Source organism: Coloeus monedula (assembly GCF_965178545.1).
Source record: "Coloeus monedula genome assembly, chromosome: 4".
Lineage (NCBI taxonomy): Eukaryota > Metazoa > Chordata > Aves > Passeriformes > Corvidae > Coloeus > Coloeus monedula.
In genome coordinates, this window is record NC_138784.1 from 33,483,569 (window position 1) to 33,502,613 (window position 19,045).

The 19,045-nt window shown below is 36.4% G+C and overlaps 1 protein-coding gene across 1 annotated transcript in view; it reads left to right on the plus strand.

The window, feature by feature from the left end:
• Positions 1 to 17,153, plus strand: part of POC1B (POC1 centriolar protein B) — a 48,818-nt gene extending 31,665 nt beyond the window's left edge. Inside the window, exons 11-12 of the mRNA XM_082281060.1 lie at positions 15,396 to 15,578; positions 16,783 to 17,153. Coding sequence (XP_082137186.1) covers positions 15,396 to 15,578; positions 16,783 to 16,887 — 288 coding nt within the window. The 3' untranslated portion in view covers positions 16,888 to 17,153. The remainder of the gene's footprint in view (positions 1 to 15,395; positions 15,579 to 16,782) is intronic.
• The last annotated feature ends 1,892 nt before the right edge of the window (positions 17,154 to 19,045 follow it).

A 19,045-nucleotide genomic window follows, 5' to 3' on the forward strand; every position in this document is an offset into this window, starting at 1 on the left:
TTCTAAAGAAGATATGGTGTATATGAACAAAATGACTCATCACAAGTGCCGAAAAGATGAAGTGTTTTGCATGTTGAACAGTGAATTTCTAAACTTGAATTTTGACCTGCTGTAGCTGTCTAGGCATGTTTAAAAAGATATGTGTATGTAATCTTAAAAGCAGTGTGCTTTGATACCACTAGCATCAAATAAAGCTTGAAGATCAAATGCTTGTAGGTGAACTCAACGCTTGTAATAAAAGAGGAATATGATCCAAATGGTCCTTGCATTTTGCAGTGATGTTTTCTAACACAGCATGTAACTGCTGGTTTACAAGGAGAGAACAGGAAATATGTTGTGCCTCTACATAATTAAGTAATAATACATGTCCTGATGTTCCTTAATTGTCTTCATTATATACTCCAAGTGAACTGGAGCTGGAGAGAAAGTCAGGTTTTTATCAGAGACTGAGTTCTGAATTTGGGCACTAGAGAGTGCAAGAATATAATATTTCCTATACTGTTTTTAGCCTGCTTTCCTGAGAAAATGTACTTTATGAGATTGTACTGTTTATTTGTCTGTCACTGTTCTGTCTCCCTAATAATCTTATAATCAAATAATTGGTGGATTGGTTTTTTAATGAAGCTTGGAAATAAGCAGTTAGAATAAGGAAATATGTAGTGCTATCACTAAAGAAAAAGCCAGTGGGATGTGAACTGATACTGGAATAGGCATGGACTAGCTACTGGTGACCCAGCCCATAACAGTGTGTCAACACATATGAAGGGAGCTTGAGTTCCTGTAGAACAGGAAGCCTAGAAGAGGGACCTAACAGGAAAAAATTGTACACATGCATGCATACACAAGCATTTTGTAAGATAACAGGCCTTTTAAAACTGGCAAAGTTTTTCTTTGTGTGGGGTCTTACTCAGGGTAGCTGTGTTTCAGGAATGCTTTTCAAGTTGATCTGTGTCTGTATATTGTTCCTTTAGCACATCAGCACATTTCTGGGAACTAGAGGGATGGAAGTTCCAGGTATTATTTCTCTCTCCATTTCCTGAGATACTGTACATGTACGCTCTGACCTTGTCTGCTCAAGCAGTGTTTTCCTCTGCTTTGACTGGAAATTCAAGTTGTGTTCACAGTTCTCACAGCTGATTCTGCAGCATGCAGAAAATGCCTGACAGCTATCAGCCCACACATCCAGTAACAACTGGTTCCTTCCTCTTCCTGGGGAAGAGTAACATCCTCTGAGAAGAAGTGTCCTCCGAGGAATGCAGGAACAGCAGCAAGCCTTTCACACAGGAAATTGCTACTATAGCACTTGTAGAAAAGTGTTTCTGTCACTTGGATTGTCAGTCTGTAATGAGCTTCCTGCTGACCTAGATGATGATTTACTACTGATCTAAATGCCATTTGTGAGTCATTTAGCTTAATGGAAGTTAATGAAATTATCATTCAGTGGCTCTGTTACCCTGTAAGCGCCTGGTTTAACTTTTTTTATGCAGTAGTACAAATAAAGTTTCCAACTTCTTAGTACTCACAGGACTTCAATAATTCTGAGATGGCACATTTTATGGGACTAAGAAGCAAAGGGAATGCTTGGTTTAGCTCATAATCCATGTCTCTTAGAGAAGGTTGCAAGATTTATTTTTGTTTATCTTAAGTTGCATAATAAAGCTGAGCTACAGATCAAGTATGCCAGAAAATGATTGTAAAGCTAAAATACTGCCCTTGAATTACCCTTTATTCTTAAACACAACTGGAGTATAAGTTAAGCACAGCATGCTTGCAACTGTGTGGTAGAAACTTGACTATAAAATGAAATTTATTTATATATAAAACCCATATGTTAATCAAAATTGTTAATGCAAGTTTGTTATAAAAGCAAACACTGGAATACTGCTTCAATATTTTCTTTTTTTTTCCTAAATGACAGTGCTTAAACAAGTGCTAGCAAATTCTATTTATCACTTAGATTAGAGTGGTATCTAAGCCCAGAGGATGCTTTCTGCCTAAAGGCTTGTTTGAGTGTTTCCCATATATATCAGCTGTTCCAATACAACTCATCTCTCCTTGAAGCTGTGCTGCAGTACTATGTAGTTTGCAGTAAGAGATGTAGTTACTTGCTTAATGTGTGATAGTGGAAACACTGAGTCACGTCCAAAAATTACATAGGTTGCTTAAAACAAGGGTGAAAAAATGAGATTTTTCAAATGAAATTCAGCAGCTAGAGTAAAAAATTTTCCTTCAGCAGATAGGTGTTTGATGTAGAAAAACATCTTGGCTTGTATCTCCCACCAAAACAGTTTGGGGGTCAGAAATGAGATAGAACAATGCTAAAGAATGATTTCACAGTCATTGTAACTTAACAACTGTTTTTATCTGGTTAATTCCATCCAAGTCAATTACCTGACATGTTCAGCTCTCCTAACACTTAATATGAGCACAAGGGAAATAATGAGAAAAAATTATTTAGAGATGAAGGAGTAGATCAGAGCTGTCTGTAGCTTAACTGAATTGACGGATGTCTATGGAGCCATGTATCCAATGTGATTGTGTTATAATACGTACAGGTGTGTTACATGCGTGCCACAGCTGAACATCTTTCTTAAGCTGCAATGGAAAAAACTAGGAGGAAAGGAGGTGATAGTAATGGTTTCCTTTTGTTCAGGCAGTACATATGTTGGATTCAGGTTTGGTTTTTTTTCAGCCTAAGAGGATTCAAATTTCTTCTGTCTGCAATGGCAGGTAAAAGACTGAATGGAGGCAGCTCTGTCCTTTTTGCTTGAATTTGAAGCATTGTAAAGTAAAAGCTGAGAGTATATGACATCAGAGGAAAGCAAGTGAGAAACATTCCATGGTTAGTTATTAGGGTGCTCTGGAAGAGGAACACTGGATTCTGTTGCATTTTGCAATAAAATCTATTTGGGGGGGGAAAAAAAACGAAAAAAAGGAGTAGCTCTGTGAGTGATACCATCAGTGGAGATTGCTGGTTTGAAAAGTTGGTTGGTTGGGTTTGTTCTTTTTTTCTCTGTATCCCCTGACATATGGTACTCTGGTTGTAACAATTTGGGTTGGTTGAATGAGGGAGGTGGAGAGGGGAGAGATGCTGTCCTGTGGCATGTTCTAATTGCATGGATATTTCCTGTACACCAAGGTGTGAGTTCCACTCTGCATGTCAGATACCCGAAGTGAAGGCATTGCAGTGCAACTCAGTTTAATATTGCAGTATTTTTATTGTAAAGGAAGACTCCTTACTTGCAACAGAGATTTAAAAGAATTGCTTTATCCTTAACCTATTCTCAGGTTAACCAGTATCAAGTGTTCTTGCTGAAAAGATTACTCTTCCAAGATGTTTCCTCCTTACTTGTATCTCTTGGGAAAGGAATTCAGTGTCCATGCTTCCAATTTTTGCCAGTGTAGTGAAATAGTACAATACTATTTGCTTAGTATTTTCAGTTAGTTGCAAATAAGATACTGTAAGTCTTCACTCAGTAACCTTATCATAAAATTTTATCATTTTATCCAGTTATGTGTCATTGTAGATCTTTTCAACACCTCTGCTTTCTGTAGTGTATTCTTCTCTGATGTCTTGCATGTGTACATAAAGTTGCATTTTGACAGCTGAATGAAGTCAGAATGCTAAGTAACCCTGACTGTTTTAATAGTTTACAGGATGCCTTTTTTGTCACCTGTAAACTTGGTTTTCCAGATTGCTGGTACGTTTTGTATGGGACTCAAACAAGAGCAGATTTCAGTGGAATCACTGAAACCAGCATAATTATGTAGTGTCTTTCTGATTTAGCTGTTTTTGAAGAAACACTAGCTAGATTATTGAGTTCATGCTGCATTACAACCTAAAATGCATTAATAAAATTGTAGCATGCATATTATGGATTTTTAAACAAAGATGCATTTATCAGTAACAGTTTGACTAAATATTTCATTAGAGAGGTCTTCAGTTTGAAAGACCATTTCTTTTTTGTCCCCCTCAAACTGTATTGACATTAGGCATTAAATATTTGCTCTATATGTCCTAAGTCAGCTTTTTAATTGATTTTTTGACTTTTTCCCTGACACAGTTCTCAAGCTGTCTGTGACCTGTGACCACACAATTATCCTGTTTACCCTTTCTGATTACTGATGGAATTTCAGCTTCCCCACTCCCCTGGTGTTTTCTCCATTATTGCAGGATATATTGAAAATCAGTATCATTACCTGACTTGTTAAGTTATTTCAAAGCCAATAGTCATTTTTGCTGTGGTTGGAATAGAAAGTATTTTGCCAGAAATACAATTACAGCATTTATTATCTTCTGAAACAGAAGATAAAGATACCTCATTAAACACATTAAAAAATATGCATAATGCTCTAATATCTCTAGCTAATAAGTATGCTGTTGCTGGGACTTCTTTTGTTTCTGATACTTGTACAAATAATCCTTGAGTTATAGAAGTAACGTTTCCTTGCTTCCTATAAATCTGTGTTTCACAGATAACTATAAGGTTTTATTTGAAACTGTTCTCTTTCCTTGAAGTAATTCTAAGTTCTGTTTCTTTCATGCAGTCTCTGGGCTCCAATAGTGTGTAAACTTATGCCAGAGCCTTTCTCCCCATGGGATTACTTACTGATTTCTCTCTGTTAGCTGGCAGTCTAGTCTCAGGGAGCTTATATGAAATCAGCTCCCTCTAGGGTATCTCTTCCTCCACCATACTTTCTTACATCTGCAACAAGTTCAAAACCTGTAAGTGAGGTGAGGTGAAGTGGGGACAAGCAGACAGAAATGATAGCCTCAGTATTGCTTCCTTAGGGCTAAAATGTCCTTTTTATTGGTGCTAATTCTAAGGGCTATAGAGCTTTTGCTGAGACCTTCAACTACCCCAGTCAGCTGTGTTTCATCACTCCTCGTTTATGGTCATTTGTATTATTCTGCCTTTTATAGTTGTAAAAAGCAGCAGTATATTTTGTCTGTGAAGGCTCTAAATCCCCAACAGGAATTTGACATTTAGGACTGGAATGCCAGCTGTTGATCTGGGATTATAGTGCCAACTGCTTTCGTTTTATTGTCATTTTAACATCAAGTATGGAGTGCAGCACGCAGTCAGGATGTACATTCTTCCATGTCCCACTGAATGTGGCATCTCCATGTCTTGACTAGGCCACTGCCTGTCACAATGGTACTGTACAACTGATTGTCTGGTGTTTAACTCTTCTGTGCGGTTACAAGAGCAGAGTCAGCCTAAATCAAATGGAATTAACAAAGGGGGTGGAATTCTATTTTACATACCTTTTAGCATAGTTGTATTTATATTTCTTATCTGTACTCAAGTGGATAGTATTTAATGCAGTATTCCATTAATGCTAATTTAGTGAATATTTATTTTTATATCTTTATATATCTTTCTTTCAATTCAGTAATATCCATTGTCCAATTCTAACCCATACAACCAAGCTATGTAGAGAAACATGCTCTGCTTTCAAAGAAAGTGTCATGTGGCCATGAGTATAAGGAAGTGCAAGCACATTTAAAATCTGAGCTGTTGTTCTTAGCAGGAGTGTCTTACATGTAAGTGTTACGCACTTAGCGTTTGATTGATGTCTACAAAATACTTATGTTAATGTTGTCCCTTATAATTATAAATTACTTAAGTTGCAGGGACATAGATGACTGGGAGTGCCAGTGATGCTGTGTTTTTATTAGAGTGTGAGAAATGATGCATCCTCTTGTACCTTGCATGGACACACAGTTTCATAGATTCTTGCTATCACCACGGTGCTGCTGGTGATAATAAAAATTATCACCGAAGTGATCCTGCTTTTAGAAGTTTTAAAAGATTATAGTATTAACATGAATAGGGGAGTTTTTCCTAAAAACAGAAAAGATGTAGGGAGACTGCAACTTAGTCTTCATTACAAAGCAAGTGAACTTTAATTTGAAATGCATGGTGTTCATGGACAAAATTTCTGTCCTGTTGCTCAGTAAAGCATCAGACCTCAATGCCAAAGAAATGGCAAGCAGGAATAGAATAAAAGTTTGTTGTTTTTCTTTGTCCTGGTCTTACAAGAGGACCAGATTTCAACAACAGACATGTGGCAGTTTATTGAAATACAGTGACACAAGCAAGTTCTGGTTGTGTGCTTCAGCTCCAAGTTGTACATGTACCCATGGCTTCCAGTCCTGTGTGTGGAACATACTGCTGCTCCTGGTTTGGTCTGCCAGTGTGAGTAGTCATGTTGAAGAATGCTCCTTAACACCAGAAAGAAGCCATTAGCAATGTAGATTAATTTGTTTTTTGGTCAGGACTTTGGTAAAGCATTCATAATGAATATATTGAGTTACATAGACCTATATAAAGACAATTGATATTGAATGTTGTTTTAGATTGTGATGGTTTTGATTGGGATGTTACTAATACAAATATAACTCCAAGACACATTTTGTATGCTAGAGCAATAGGAAGAGAAGTTAAACAATGACTTAGTGTGTGTGTGTGTATATATATATATATGTATAGTTGTCATATGTTTTGAATGCATAGAGAATACTAATGTTAATCAGTGTTTTAAGTGTGGCTGTTAAAAACAAACAGAAAGTTCCAAACACGCCACAAGTGCTAACAAGGTAACAGCAAGCATAATTAAATGTGGAATGGATGCAGAAGAATTGCACAAGCATTTAATGAATTAGTATAAACCTGGATGGATATATGAATAAAATAATGCACGGAGACCAGTGGAATTTATTTATTCAAAATGGTAAACCCTTTATTTAGTGTTTTTCAATTATTTTCCTAATATACACAGTTTTTGGGCTTTGCATATTATAGGGGACAGACCCCCACAATCTGCTACTTGGAGTACAGGGAGTTTGCCTACATGCTAGGAAAGTCCTAGGGCTTTTATACTTTTGTTTTTATTCATTAACATTTGTAATATCAAAAATAGCAGAATATTTTATTTATAGTGGTAGAAAGGAGGCCTTGTCCACATAGGGTTGTTAATTTTCATTACTTCATTCAAGAAAGTGTTTCATTATGTTTCCAGTTTCTGTTACAAGTATTCCTCCTGCCCTCTTTAGCTTTTCCCTGCCCTGGAATGGATAAGAAGTTCAAGCAGAGTCTGCAATATAATTTTTATTAGGACTCTATGTAGGTAAAAAGAAGCTATAATGGAAACTTTTTATTTCAGCCATAAGATGTTCTCTTGGGTATGCAAAGTATATAAAACGGTCCAAAGTAATTTGCCTAAATTAAACTTGGCTACTTTATTTCATAACTGTAGATGGTAGAAAATGCTTCTACAGTGTTGTGTTATCTCTCCTTAGCATGGCAGAGCTTCTTGCTGAAGAGATATTGGAGGTAATTGATTACCTTTCTTTGCCTTTTTTCCACAGGGTACATTTTTACATTTTAGTGCCCGTGGAAGTGTGCAAGTATTTTTATAACTTATGAAGGTGTTTGAATATAGTCTTCCTGAACTGTTATTTTAGAATTGACTTCCTGACAGGGGATTCTCACCTTTGGAAATTGAACCTCCAATGATTTCTGCTTGGTTTGTGTTGTATGTTCATGACATGCTTTGGGGTTTTTTTATTTGGTTGTTTGGTTGGGGGCTTTTGTTTCTTTGTTTGTTGTTTTGGGGGGTTTTTTTGTTTTGGTTTTGGTTGTTGTTTTTTTTTTTTTTTTAATTATCAATTCCTAACTTTTCAGCAGTATTGCTTGTTTTTTGGAGGGAAATCCTTAGTTTTTTCTAAAAGCTTAAACTGATGCAGACTCTGTGCAGGGTACTATTAATGTTAGAAACTAACATCAATGAGCAAATTAGAAGGAAAAAATCACCTGGTTTTAAGTGAAGTTTATTACTGATGATCTGAGAGTTTAGAAAAAAGTATTTCAGGAATATTATTTATTTCCAACTGGATGCACCCAAATATTTGTGGACTTCTGTGAGTTTTTATTAGGGAAATATAAACAATTTTTTCATGTTTCTTGGAGAAAACAAGGCTTACTTTACATTCTTTTTCCATGCTTTCTTGACATGGATGGAATATGGAGAAAATATTTTTGTTCTATATTAGATTCTGTATATGTAAAATACTCAATGCATTGGATATACTCTGTTTTACAGTGTTTTCTCAAGAAGCAGCACTCTGGGAAAAAGATGATGTAAGAAAACCATGTAGTTAGTTTCTCATTATGTGTGTGAAAGAACGTTTGTAAAGTATGATATAATTTCTTTGCGCAGAGCTATCAGGATATCTTTAGATGTGCCTGTGGACAGGAGAGTTTATTATTTCATGCCATCACAGAAATGCTAAATTCAATATAGCTGTCATCCTTATAGAAATAAATAAATCAGATTAATCAGACCATAGCTGTAAGTGCATCAGGATTTCAGTTAATTTTGTACAGATAATAAAATAAAAAACCCCACCAAAGTAAGCTACTAGTTTTCATTGTTTTGTACTGGCCTTCTGGCCTCTATAAGCTCAGTTAGCTTCAGGCTGAATTTTCTATTTTCAAGACTTAAAGTGTTATGCTCTTCCATCTTGGGTGAAAATGCCTGTTTTGAGAAAGAATACAGTCTGATAGTCTGGCCTCTTATATTGGCTGTGAGTTTGTAACCTGGTGCCACTGCTCGTGATCAGGCTCTAAACTGGAGGGTGTGCTACCTTCAGTGGTGCTTTAAGGTGTTTCCGTGTCAGACTGGGTGGGATGCACTTCTGTTAAGGGCTTTAAATTTTTTATTTTAGCTTGGGCATCTTTTTAAGAGCTGGAGAAGACTCTGATGTGTAAGATGACATGAACGACTTTGATTGAAGTGTGACATTCTGTGTTACAAGTTCTGAAAGCGGACCGCCTGAGCTAGAAATGCTTAGTAGAACTTTGTTCTGGATGTGCCACATAGTTTATGTGACTTTTACTGCTTGAATGCAAAACATCATTGAAGTTTGCAAATAAATGATTCCGGATAACACAGAGCAGAAAGCCACAGTTGGCACATGGCAAGTTGTTGCTGTGCTGATTCATGTGTGTGCAAGAGGAGAGGAAATGAAGAGTGCTGTAATCAGCTGAAACTGCAGGGAAGTTTCCTTCAGTGGAACTGATAAAACAGAATGTCATTTAACATACTCAGTGTTAGCCTAATGTATCAGAGAGCTGTTTTATGTGGATCACTCATTGACTGAAAAAAATAATTTCAAAGCAGAAGAAGCAATCTGTGAATAATTATGGCCTATAAAAAAACCCAACCCAACCCAAAAAAAAAAAACCAGAGAAAAACAACTCTTGAATGGCTAAATTTAGCATTTCCACAGTGAACCATTTTTATTTGAGGGTAGGTTCACAAGAGGAGGAAAAAAACAGTGATAATGATAGTACTCCCAAGAAATTCCCATGATTTCAAATAACCAAAATATACAGGAATTCAGTGTCTGGTAAGGTGGGAGACTACTCTGTTATTCCTTTGCTCTTTGGTCTGTTTGAGATTAATGCCTTACTTATGACTAATTATATGTAGTTGTTTTAATCACAGTATCAGAAATATTTTACTATTAGTAGGCAAATGTACCATGTGTTCAAAATTTTAAGGATTATTTTTAAAAAGCCGACCATGCCAATTTTTGTGATTCATTAGGAAGCTTACCAATGTCACTTTTTTATAAGCCCATCTTAATTATGAGATCTCTAAGATATGCTTTTAGAAACTGTGGTCTGTAGTTTCTGAATTTGGAGCTCATAGAAGATTGAAGACTGTTGATATCCAATTGAGTGACAGAGACTTGTATTTTTTCTTTTTTTCTTTTTTTTTTTCCCTTGAGGGAATTTTTTTATTTCTATAAAAAAATCTGCTCAGGCATCCTTATATATGGATGCATTTTACTCAGATTCTATTCTTAACCATCATGAAGCAAAGGGTGCCTGGGCTGCAGTGCTTGTTTATATCTGCTCTGTGAATGTTTCATGGGAAAACATTTGGGAACAGGCAGAGGTGATAAGGTTATGTGTAAGGATTTTTCACAAATTGATCGAGTACCACCCACAGAGTTTTGGCTATTTTGCTTGACGGCAAACAAAGATGAGCAATTATGGTTTGCTGTTTGTGACATCATTTTATAAGCTAAATTTAATTTTCTGCTCAACATCTGCTGGTAATGTCATCGTAATAACTTCCTATTGATTAATTAAATCTGTTCCTTCTCCTCCTTACTTGTAACTTGCATGAAGTTGCCCAAATGTGCATTCATGTTATTACTAATGGGCTGTGAATGGAAATGCTGTACACATTTTAATTTTCTTCTTTGCTTTGCTCAGAAGTAAAAATTTAAAATTGATTGCCTTATTAAAATTTATTCTCTCAAAATAAGATGTAGCTCTGATGACTGTCAGAATAGTTTGGTTTTTTTGAATTATGAGACTTTTACTACATTGCTGGTGACATATATAATTGTTGTTTATGAATTGGTAGTATTTCAAGTACTTTAGAAAGGGGCTAATTTGAAGGAAAGGTAACATCTAATTCTTGAAACACTTCATGTGAAATAGACTGTGAGTAGAAAGACTTTCTTTAAAAAGAACTTTTTTTAAAAGTAATATATTATGCTGAATGAGAGTGTTGTACATGAACTGATTAGTATCTAAAAGTAAAGGAAATCTATTAAGACTCATGTCACTGCTTTACAGCAAGGTTTTTGGCAATTGAATGTTGTGTTAGATTTCAGCAGTTTTGGACCCTTTGCTGAGCTGGAGGAGATTGTAAAGTTAAATATTAGGAAAGGTTAAAATATAAAGCAGGTAACCTTAGAGATACAGCAACATACTTGATGTCTGACAGTGTTTAAAATAATCTCTACAAATTTCACGAATATGATAAAAATAATCATTTTGGACACAAGTTAGATAAGTTAAAAATTTGAAATGGTATTGTTTCATTTCTCTCTTACAAATTTTGAAAGTTCAGTTATTTGCTTATGTGTTTGAGTTTTGACAAACATCAAGGTCTTTGCCTTACTTCTGCAAGTGCTTTTGTTGCATTGTGCTCCTAAGTCTTTAAATATACAACAGAAAAATCGCAATTTGCTGCTTAACACCCTGTAAATGACAAGAAGACTTTTCTACTACTCTGACTTGCAATGCTGGTGGCAGTTTGCTGAGATACAAAAGATTTTTTCATGACCTGTTTGTCTGATATATTGAACTTTGGATCACTTTTACTGTAGGCAAGAAGTGTGAGATTTTTAGTAGCTCAGCATATGCGCTCTTTACTGAATTGACAGGTTTCTTCCTTGGGTTGAAAGAATCTCTTTAGGTTGAGTTTAAGAGCAAAATTTGTAATCACTTTGTGGGAGCGTAAACTGAAATTTGTACTTAATTTTCAGTCTGAAGTGCAGTCATCTTGTTTGAAAAGAAACTGAGAAACACCACCCTCAGAGTAGAACTGTTCTTAGAACTTGGCAGTGTCTAATAACCTCAGATTGTTTTCCTCTCTTGCTCCACTCATTTAAATTAATTTTAAATCATAATAATTCAAGACACAGACAGCAATTTTTAAGTATCATTGAATGTTAAATCTATTTTTTATTAATAGATTTTCCTTGGGACACTGAACTTGCAAAACAGAATGCCTTTAAGCAGAGAGTATCAGTTTGAGTTTACAATTACATCTGTTTTGGCTGTGCTAATGAGTTGCTTTTATCATTCAAAGGCAAGAAAATGAATGTACTTCCCAGAACATTAGTACAAGTAGCTTTGTGAACATTAGGCAAACAATACTAAGTTTATTTTAGTGAGCTTGTTGTTATTGGTGTCTGGGAAGACATGGATTCCAGACTGGGTCTTATTCACACTTTCTTATTTCCTTCAGAGTTAAGGAGTGTGAATTTGCAGAGCTGTGTTAACCTGAGGTGGGAAATTCTGGCAAATGGTTTCCTGAAACTTTCAGCAACTGAATTACTGAATTACTTCTGAGAACCCTACCTCTTCCTCAGGTTTGATTAAAATCATCAATAGATGCTATAATTTTCAGAGAACACATACAGGTGTCTACAGAATATAATTATGTAAGATTTAAAATTATCCCGGCACCAAGTGATTTTCTCTGACACTTTTAACTTCCTTTATCAATTGCCTGTGTTTTGTAAGGCATGTGATAACTGGGCAGGTTTACTGTTGCCATGCAGAATATATAATGTTTGAGTTCTACCTGGTTTGCCTGGACTGTGTTCCATCTACCAGGCCTCTGATTGTCTTAAAATTTGTTGCAACTTAATCAGTGAGTTCTTTGTGTCTCTGTCAAATTTAGCTAATCCTGGTTGAGGTTTGAAATCTTCTGGGCAAACAGTCAAGATTTACAGACAAAAGCAAGGTTTTTGTAAGCTCCCTATCTTTCTGTTTTTCTAGAAATACCACTAAGAAGTCTATTCTAACAGACTCTCACATTGTAATTAAATACAAGAGTGTTCTTTGTTGTAAGACAGGAATTCTTTAAAGTATGGCAATATTTTATCTTTAGCATTTGAATGCCAAATTGAACTTACTCTTTTCCTTGTTAATCAGCATTTGAGATTCATCTCGTGATTTAGTAAACATGTCAAAGCCTTCCATTATTACTGTTTCCCAAGAACCTCAGATATATCTTCATAATTTGGAAATAACACAGTGAATATGAGTTCTTCTAGGGTTGAATTAACAGTATCTCCTATTACAAAATTTTTGTAAAGGAAAGATATGGACAGTCTTAAGATGCAACAATCCTATAATATACTTCATGTTCATCTAAAAGTACATAGGATACTTTGAGAGCCAGAATATTCCAAGATACTTGAAATGCCTTGTTTTGAAGACTTCTAAAACTTTAAAGCAAGGATCTAAAGCAAAGTAAAATTAAATGAGAAATTTATTTTCTGCCTATCTTGTCCAAAAATCAAGCTATTTGTATTCTATTTCATTTTGTGCTAGCAAGTTACTCCTTCAGAGTATACAAGTCTTTGGAATAATTTGAAGTTGACATAACAAAAATTTTCATACTGAGAAGAAAATTGAATTAATGGTATTGGAGAGAGAGATATAATTAAACCATGTAGTTAGGAGTGGGAAAGTTCTGGGTTCATATCCTTTCTCTTTTGGGGTTTTTATTAATTTTATTCCCTTATATATAAAATATAAAGCCTCTCATGGGAACAAGACTTACCTGCTCCTGGCTGAGTATTCTAACCACTGAATTAAAGCTTTCTGTTGGCCAGTGACATAACTTGAACAGCATGGCTGGAGAGAGAACCCCTTCTTTCACAGGTTTGTGCATTTAAGAGGCAGCAGCCTGGCTGACAAAGCATTGCTCAGAGTCATGAGTTTAAGTAGACTTGAACTAAGAAGGCCAGTTCTCTTAGTCCAGTGCAAATGTTATGACCCCCTGTCTTTCTGTAGAACAGCTTTGTATGCTTAATGTTCGAAATCCCTAGTTTGATGTCTAGTACAGTTTTATTTTTGCCACACCCTGGTATCAATATGCATCCCTGATAGATTTCAGTATTAGTTGCATTGGCCATTTATTATTTGGCATGACTGGTTCCTAAGTCAGTTACTTAGGCACAGAAAGGAGGGCTGAAAGGAAACTGGAAGTATCTTGCTGTGAATTTATCTGTTTCTTTTTTCATAAAGATATCAGTGAAAGTGATATCAGCAAGTACCATGGTATTATCAAACCTTGAGATGGGTTCCCTCTAGTTTTCTAACATTGTCAGTTAAGGTCTGAAGTACATGCCCCTGGGTATCTGCCCCTATCAGCCTCATGCTCTGCACTTCATGGGTTCTTGCTTGAGGGCTTGAGACCTGTCCTTACAGAATGTAACTGCACAATGGAACTTCTGAGACAGGATGGTAAGACTTTCTTCTTTGCTCTCTTACCTCGCCACAGTCTCTGCTTTCAGCCATTTCCCACCACACAGGACTGTGCAGGATGGCACCAAAGACACAGGAATGTTATTGTGGATAATCAGCAGTATAAGTTCATAATAATATTGATATGATTTAGTATTACTTCAATTTGAAATAGTTACATTATCGTAGTGGCAGTAGTTCATCCATCAGTCTCTGATCCTACTTGATTCAAAGGCAGGGTCAACTGCATGTAAATCATTCTTGACAGAAGCTCATCAGCATGCCTAGGTAATCTTGTGAAAGTCTGCCAATAATTCTGCCTAGCAATTTACATTCTATAAGATTATTTTAGAGACTTAGGAGATTTTTTTTTAATGTTTGACAATAATTTTAAGACTCTCTTTTGAAAATCTCTTCAGCCTTACAACATAAATATATTTTGGGTACACTGTAAATATTGTGTATTTTAAATACATCAAGTGAGATTAAAATATCCCCTTTGCATAGCTAATGGATATTTTCACAGGCTGTCAATAAATTCCAGAGAAACAGTTTAATTGTAACAGTTTAAAAGGTTTATTTTGTCAATGTAGATCTATCAAATGTAATTAGAAATAGTAAAACTTAACTACCACAATTTATTTTAGTGTAAAAATAAACTAAAATTGTCTGAAGATATAAGAAGTTTTCATCTAAAATTGTGTGAAGATATAAGAAGTTTTCAAAGAAATCTCAATAAGTCATTAATCAATCAGATAAAGTTGTTGTGAAGGACTTGCTAATGAATTAGTGATAATTTAACCTTTCATGACTCAAAAATACTCTTAAGAACTTCAAGACACCGACAAAACCAAATTGATGGGGAAGATCGTGCTCTCTCACTTAGCCTGGAGCAATGTTTATATATCAAAGTTATTTCTCTCAACTTTGCATTGTGTGGGTCCTTTCTATTGTTTCCTTCTCCCATTTTCTGAAGGAATCAGTTTCTCAAAAAGTACTACCACTGAACAAACAACTAAAAACTACTTTTTTTTTAATGCTGAAATAAGAGGTTAATTCATACTAAACAAAGGTTCCATACTATGAAGTTGGAAGGAGCCCTTGTGATCCATCTAGTCACATACGGATTTTTCATCCATACGACTACTCTGGGTGAATGTCTTTGTCAACCAGAGCTATCTTTTTGAAGAAAATGCCCCTCATTAATAGTATTTATTCAAGCTTTAATTCAATCCCTAGTGGTACAGCACATAGCTCCTCAATCATATGTACTTGAAACATACACCTAAAGACTGCTGAGATTTCCCTTATTGCCTCATCCATCACAGCTGGAATTCTCTCTTAGGTCAGAACCAACTGAAGTGTTATGAATTGGATCTGGTACAAAAACCAAATCTGAAGGTCCTCGTGTGTATACATATATGTGTAAATAGATTTTTTTTAATTGGAAGCCTGAATTTTCTACCTATCTTATGGTATGGTTCCACTTAAAGGAAGACAAAGGCAGCTGAATCTTCAAATGGTGTTTCTGTGTTCAAGGTTAGTAGCAAAAGTGAAGAGCTGCAGGGTCCCTCTGCTTTTCCCTCCGCAAGACGTTCAAAAAGGAAGGCAGAGAACGAGAGCGGGTCAGCTGTGCGCAGTGGGGAGAAGCACAGAGACATCTCCTCCGCCGTGGACAGTGCTTTGGACCACATTGTGGGGCAGCTGGATATGTTAACTCTAGTAAGTATGCAATAACAGATGGCACTTGCATTGCAAAATGACAGTACTGTCAAAGGGCAACAATACCTCAGAGTCATGTTCGTAAATCAGAACATTAAAGACTATGCAGTTCTTTTGAATAGTTGTCAAGTGACTATTTTGGTGTTTTCCTTTCAGAAAGTATTGATTGCATGTATTGTGTTTGCTAAAGTGAAAGCTTCCTGATAAATAATCATAAAGGATGTTGCTGTATTTTTAACTCTGGGTGAAGAGAATCACTATTTTCAGTAGTGAGATCTAGGGTAGTTTTGTCAGAAGCCAGTTGTTTAGCAGGCACTGTTGGATTTCAGCTGGAACAATCATGCACTAGCAGGGGATGAACAAAGTAAATTGGCAATGTGCTGTTAAATCCGTTTTCCAACTTAGTGTGCGAGGTGTTGGCTTAGGTAGGAATCTAAGCCATGGAATAAGTCCTAGTGTCAGTGAAACTGCAAAAATAGTCAGTGACTCTGAGTCACTTGTTTGCAAATGCTCAATACTTCTTTGTAGTAATCCAGATTTATCTTATGTTTTAAGATACTGCTTTCTAGTCTGTAATATATTAACATTAAATCACATCAAAATGGAGTGACTCAGGGGTTTTTTCTGTGTTCTTTTGCAATATGTACGTTGGAAGAAAAAGGTTTTGGGAAGTATGGAATCAAGCCGTGAGTTGAAAATTATTTGTGTAGTAAGTTGGATGAAAAAGAAACTGCCAGCCTGGGTCCAAAAAACTACTTTTTCTGATGAAGATAATCTCGTAGATAATGAATGCCTTATAACAGTGTATTTTTTTTCTCACTTCCTTTTCTTGGGGAATGCCTTAAAAGTTTCTTTTAGGTTTTTGAAAGACATCATTTGTGGTCACAGTGATGGCTTTTTTTCTATTGAAATATGGATGCAACTTTCACATAGTATTTCAGAGTAATTTACATTATGCATGTATGTATTTCTCTCTCTCAGCGAAAATGTTCTGTGAAAACAATTGAAAACCTTTAGACAATCTCCATGGGTACTAGGCCATAATTTTTGAATATAGTTGTAAATAGTGGAATAGCTAAAGAGAAGCCATCTTAGTATTTTTTTCCTGTTGAGTTAAAATTACTTTTCCTATGTTACTATGTTGCACACTTTTATAATACTGTGTAATACAAAACCAATTGAAATTATTCTCTTCTTCATGCAGACTATTTCACTCCTAGAACATCGTCTGACTTGTACTGAAGATAAATTGAAAGAATGCATAAAAGAGCAGCAAAAAATGTTACTTAAGGAAAACCAGAACAAATAAAATATGAAAATGAACTATGTTGATGAATAAGTTTCATAAAGTCACAAGGAATGTTTCTCCACTGAATTTTGATGTAAGCAGAAGCATCAAATCAAAGTAATAAAAACTGAAGAAATGAAAAAAAAGTTTCAAACATTGTGTAGCGGGTTGAGTTCGAAACCAGGCAGAAACACCAATTCAATGTAGTGGTTTTGGTTCAAAATATTCATTACTTACTTATTTTCCTTCTGTGAGATAAGAATTAGGAGAAAAGCAAAGCAGACACGAATCTTAAACAGTTGCAGTACAATGAAAGAGTTTTATTACTAACAGAATTAAAAGTAAAGAGACAATAACAAAACAAAAACAAATCCCCCCCCCCCCCCCCTCCAGCCAGCACTTCTCTCCTTTTACCTAGCTCACACAAGGGATAACAGAACATGGGATGTTAGTCAGCGTTCCAGTTCTTGAAAAGTCTCTCTCTTATGCTTAAGGGAAAAAAGGGTTTTTCCTTCAGTTGCACGTGGTTCCCAAACTGCCACCAACAGCAGATCCGCCCGGAAACAAACAATCTGCTGTGTGTAGAACATCTCTCCCATGAAAAATCTCACAGTTCCTTCACACTGCAAAACATGGGCCATCACATGGGGTCATTCATCTTTTTAAGGATAAGTTCTTTTGGCCTGCACACAAAGGCTCTTCTTCGCCACAAGTCTCTAACAGCCTCTTACTACTATAAAGCCTGACATCGGCATTCTTCACAATCTTCACAGGCACACGAAGATACTCCATCCCCCCATGTTCTTCAAATGGATTAAAGAGACAAACAGTTTGTGGTATTACAATTTCTTACCACGGCATGCAAGAAGGTTTCTTTTAAGCTGCGCGCCAGAATCGTGGCACCGCCCTCTTTTCTCCCAGTCGCCATGCTCAGCTCTGTCCCATGTGACTCACTTCTCTTTCTCTCTGACTGACACCGCCATGCTGAAGAGTGTTCTTGTTCAGCCTTTACGGTGGGGAAAGCCTCGCTCCCTTTGTGCTGCTGGCTGCGTGGTGTCTTCTTCAGTTCAGCACGAAGTGTGCTGGCTGCAGACAGGAGGCTCTGCCGGCTCCCGTTGGCTCCGCCGGCTCCGCATGGAGAGGAGAGGGACCCGCCTGTCCCCAGAAGCCGCGCTGGATGGGTTTAGCTGTGAGCAGTCTATGGCTGGTTTTAGCTGCCTGTGGCTCTGAGGCAGTCCCCCCAGCCACCCAGGGTCCGTGCCGCAGCGTTGGGAAAGGGGGAAAGGGGGAAAGGGGCAGTGGCCCCGGCCCGGCCCGGCGGGGCCGGGAGGCTCCGGAGCCCCCACCTCCCAGCAGGCGAGCTCCGACAAAAAGGGGAAGTCCCGCCTTTCTGGGCGGTTTAAATATGTAAATTGTGAGAAGCGTAATTGGTCTTAAAGACTGTCCATCAACTCAGGGTCAACCCAATACACATTGCTAGCAAGCAGATATTCTGTTTATATATTTAATGAAGTGTAGCCCAATCAAAACTAGTATTTTCTAAATCATTTCCATTGAGCATTCCAGGACTCTTATTTCAACCTAAGAAGATCTGTGAATATAACTAAGCCACTAACTATGTATTTTTAGATGAATAGCAGTTATTATGCAGGTTATCACTATGCAGATTTTTAAACTTGGGCAAGGATTGTGAAAATAATGTTCTTTGTGCTAAGACAATATTACTTAAACACCTAAATTAAATAAAACATAATACCAAAAATGCCAGAGGTTTTCTTTGTCCCTTACATATTCTCAAGTATTTTACCAAAAAGTAGTGAGTTATTCTATATCTTCTCATCATTTTAGTAATGATTGCAAGAAGATGTAGTGTGAAAACTTCTAGTTACAAATACAAAAATTAAGTCACTTAAACTTTGATGCTATAATTGCATCTATGTGAATTCGGCTGCAAGACTGATGCATTTGAACACTTCTGCTTATCTCATCCCCATCAAAATTATTTTTTTATATTTAGAAAAATAAAAAACAGCTATATACTTCTGAGGAATATATTTGAACCAAACACAAAATGATGCAAAATCTAGGTCATAAATACAAAAGATTCTTATCATATGAGAATGTCCACACGTGCTGTGTCTTTGCATGCTATGAATGTACCCCATCAGGTAATGCATTG